The 4,284-nt window shown below is 50.3% G+C and overlaps 1 protein-coding gene across 1 annotated transcript; it reads right to left on the bottom strand.

Moving 5' to 3' along the window:
- Positions 1–966: 966 nt before the first annotated feature.
- Positions 967–4,072, bottom strand: LOC129711421 (transcription factor HES-3-like). Its single transcript, XM_055659030.1, has 4 exons — positions 3,382–4,072; positions 2,948–3,043; positions 2,359–2,440; positions 967–1,626 (listed from the first exon to the last, which is right to left on the bottom strand). Exons 1-4 carry the CDS (start codon positions 3,631–3,633, stop codon positions 1,169–1,171), a joined length of 888 nt encoding a protein of 295 aa, XP_055515005.1. The 5' UTR covers positions 3,634–4,072; the 3' UTR covers positions 967–1,168.
- Between the last annotated feature and the right edge of the window lie 212 nt (positions 4,073–4,284).

Here is a 4,284-nt window from a genome sequence, read left to right as displayed (position 1 = left end):
ATGGCGGTGCTGGCTCGAAGGGCCGGAATGGCCTCTTCGTCCACCTATTTTCTATTTTCTATGTTTCTATGATCTTCGTTTTTCGTGTAAAAAAATGCACTGTTTCGAAATTGTCTTTAGCTTTCTCTCGCTAAAAGATGCAGGGATGCCAGGTGAATTTTAGCAGCACGTGCGGCATTAAACACAGGGACCTAATAGCACTAATCTGATAACTATCTGATTTTAACCTGTAGCCAGATTATTAATTGAGGTCGGTGGGTTACTTACACTGCGAGTGCGTCCTCTGATCGTGGAGAATATTAAATCACACACGTTGCTGGGGGAACTCAGCGGTTCAGGCGTCAAATGTAGAGGGAATGGACTGAGGTCGTTTCGGGTCGCGACCCTTCTTCAGTCTGCCCATTCCCTCCAGAGATGCTGCCTGACCCGCTGAGTTCCTCCGGAACTTCGTGTTTTGCTCAAGATTCCAACATCTTCTTGGTTTCCAAAAAGCTTTTGGAAATATATATTTAAGAGGGAGTTAGATGTGGCCCTTGTGGCTAAGGGGATCAGGGGGTATGGAGAGAAGGCAGGTACGGGATACTGAGTTGGATGATCAGCCATGATCATATTGAATGGCGGTGCAGGCTCGAAGGGCCGAATGGCCGACTCCTGCACCTATTTTCCATGTTTCTATAAGGATCTTAAGATAGGAAGGTTACAAAAGGCTTGAGACGGAATCTAAAGAAAAATCCTTTATTCCTTCTAGATATAGAATTAATATTCCAACAATTTTCTTACAAAGCAGTTACATACACTTATATACAAAGAAGGGTCTCGACCCGAAACTTCACCCGTTCCTTCTATCCAGAGAAGGTACACAAAAAATGCTGGAGAAACTCAGCGGGTGCAGCAGCATCTATGGAGCGAAGGAAATAGGCAACGTTTCGGGACGAAACGTTGCCTATTTCCTTCGCTCCATAGATACTGCTGCACCCGCTGAGTTTCTCCAGCATTTTTGTGTACCTTCGATTTTCCAGCATCTGCAGTTCCTTCTTAAACACTTCTATCCAGAGATGCTGCCTGTCCCGCCGAGCTACTCCAGCATTCTGGATCTATCTTCAGCATCTGCAGTTCATCCCCTCACTAGTTCAGCACACGCTATGCACAGCGCAGGGGGGTGAGAGAGCTACCAAGGCCGCCACAGCTGTTCCAAGTCAGGGGAGGCTACACGGTTGGCGGGGGGTTTAGTTTGGGCAGCGACGGGCGCTGCGTCCTGTTCTTGTGCGGGGGTCTCTGGGCTGGAATTTTCAGTCGCCGAGATGTCAGCTACTTGCTGCTGGATGCTGTGTCGAAGCGCGGAGGCGGCGGTGGCTTTGGCCGCGGGCCCACACAGCTCGCCTTGGGGCTGCGCCGCCGGATTGACTAGAAGCCGGCCTTCGTTTCGGCTGCCGCCGTCCACCGCGCCGAAGCCGGAGCCGGAGCCGGAGAAGACGGGGAAAGCGGTGACCAGGTGGTTGAGTACGCCCAGCCGCAGGTGCTCCTCCGTGCCCTTGCTCCGCAGCAGGTACTGGCTGACTGCGTTCAGGCAGCTCCTGAATCCCGCCTGGTACTGCGCCGCTCCGTCTCTCGACATCCGCACCGCCCCTAAACACACACACACACACACACAGTCAGGGCCACCGCGCCAACACCTCCACTTATACCCTGCGCATAACACGTCCCAACTTCAGAAGATAGACACAAGGTGCGAGTAACTAACTCATCGGGTCGGACAAGCATGTTTCTATCTCTGGAGAAAAGGAATAGGTGACGTTTCGGATCGAAACCGTTCGAAGACTTCTCCAGAGATGCTGCCCGTCCCGCTGAGCTACCCCAGCTTTGTGTGTCCATCTTCGGTTTAAACCAGCATCTACAGTACCTTCCTACACCAACTTCGCTAGGGGTGTCCGAGGTACACACACACTCTCTCCCCCCTCGGCTCTACCCACGTCCGCTCACGGGAAAGTTGAACATCCCAGATGCGTTAACACTCCTCCTGAAATCCTCTCTTCAAATCCAGGTTATTCTGTTGGGACCATTCGGCCCAACTGCCCAACCCTCTCCCCATTACTCCGCCACCCCAGCCCCCTGCTGACAATTCCATTCCCTCCCCGCTCCGCTTCCCCGGTTAATCCAGGCACTCGCTGATCCGACCCCCTCTCTTTTTCTCCATCAGCGATTAATCCGGGCAGCCCCCTTTCGCCCTGCCGTGAATTTTCTTTAATCCCATTCAAAGAACCATTCACCCAGTCCTCTCCTCCGACCCTCCACTGGCCGTATACACCGCCAACACATATCACCACCCCGCGCCAATGTCTGTGCTGAGATAACACTCACCCTGTCGAGAACTCTGCAAATCCCTCAGATGTTTCACGGTTAATTCCAGGATGTCGGCCTTTTCCAGTTTGCGTTTCCTAATCTGTAGCGTAAAAACGTGAAGGGAATAAATGAGAGGGGCAGGGGTACTGAGAAGGAAAGCACTCGAGAAAAAAAAAACTCAACACAAAACACTGGCGGCGCAGCGGTAGAACTGCTGCCTTACAGTGCCAGAGATCCGGGTTCGATCCTGAGTAAGGGTCTGGACACATCCCTTCTTTCCAGAGAATCTGCCTGTCCCGCTGAGTTACTCCAGCGTGTTGTGTCTATCTTCTGACTACGGGTGCTGTCTGTGCGGAGTTCGCACGTTCTCCCTGTGACCCGCATGGGTTTTCTCCAATATTTTCGGTATCCTCCCACACTCCAAAGTCTTGGAGGTTAATTGCCTTGGTGTAAATCTAACTGGCCCCTAGTGTGTGTCAGATGGGGGTCGCTGGGCTGTGCGGAATCGATGGGCCGAAGGGCCTGTTTCCGCGCTGTATCTCTAAACTAAACCAAACTAAACACTTGGGCAGAGTTGGCGCGGCGGCGGGAGGGTTTGGGTCCTCACGTTATTAGAGTAGTGGTCTTCCAGCAACGACTTCAGCTGTTCCAGGCACTCGTTGATCCGAGCCCTTCTTTTTTTCTCCATCAGCGGCTTTGAAATCTGCAAACAACAAACACGTTACTTTCTTTGCAATTTCCACAAATCAACACGTCACAAATCGAAGACAGACTCGACCCGAAACGTCGCCTATTTCCTTCGCTCCACAGATGCTGCCTCGCCCGCTGAGTTTCTCCAGCATTTTTATCTACCTCCAAAATAAGGCCGAATGAAGTAACTCAGTTGGAGTTACTCCAGCTCATTGTGTCATTCTTTGGCACAAACCAGCATTTGCGGTTTATCTGCCCGTCTCGCTGAGTTACTCCAGCATTTTGTGCCTATCCGCAGTTCCTCCCGACACACTTCATATATCGGCTAGATTCCAGCAATCTCTCACCCACCTTCCTGTGGCCGCAGGTTTGTGTGGCGACTGGGAGCAAGAACCGACCCGCCGGCTTGTTGGTATTTTTCATTTCACACTCTTTTTTGATTCCCCTTATAGTTATGTGTTTTTTTTCCTGGGTGTGCTTGCTCCGCAAGAACAGGTGAGCGGTGAAATAGCCGGGAGCGCCGTTGGCGAGGGGTTTATAAAGTATCGCCACTTTGCATGTGAATGCAAGGAGTCGCCGCTCCCCGCAGCTGCCCGCGCCCATTGTAACGCGGCAGAGAGAGAGAGAGAGATTCCTTCATCATTATTCCTCCCCACTGGATTTGAAACACGGAGCTGATCTGCCAATGGTCAGTTGGTCAACTCTTTGCATTAAGTGTTCCTTCCTTAAGGCATTTGATAGGATTATTCTCCATTAATCAACGTCCAGCAAAACAAACAAGTCATAACCAATTATTAATTGAAACACCAACTGATCAAAGACAACGGGAGATTCTGTCCCCACCGTTAGAGGCGGAAAGAAGTGCGATTTAAAAAAATATTGGATTCAAATTCCCATAAGATTACTAAAATGGAAATTGGTGATTCTTGGTGCATGGAGTTTTGCAAATACTTTTAGGAGAAGTGGGGAAGATTTAATAGGAATCCGAGGGGTAACTTTTTCACACAAAGGGTGGTTGGTGGGTGTATGGAACGAAATGCCAGAGGAGGTAGTTGAAGCGTATTGCAATGTTTAAGAAACAGTTAGACACGTATGTGGAAAGTACATGTTTAGAGGGATATGGACAAGTTGGCAGAAGGGTTTGTTTCCACGCTGTATGCTAAACGAGGTGCATCATTAGAGGCAAAGATTCCATGAAACAATATCGGAATGTTGTTGCGCCGCCCGTCTCCAGTTAGATACTTGTGTGTAACT

The sequence above is a fragment of the Leucoraja erinacea genome, chromosome 30 (assembly GCF_028641065.1).
Source record: "Leucoraja erinacea ecotype New England chromosome 30, Leri_hhj_1, whole genome shotgun sequence".
Lineage (NCBI taxonomy): Eukaryota > Metazoa > Chordata > Chondrichthyes > Rajiformes > Rajidae > Leucoraja > Leucoraja erinaceus.
The sequence above is the reverse complement of the archived record's forward strand: the minus strand, read 5'-3'. Positions and strand labels throughout refer to the sequence as shown.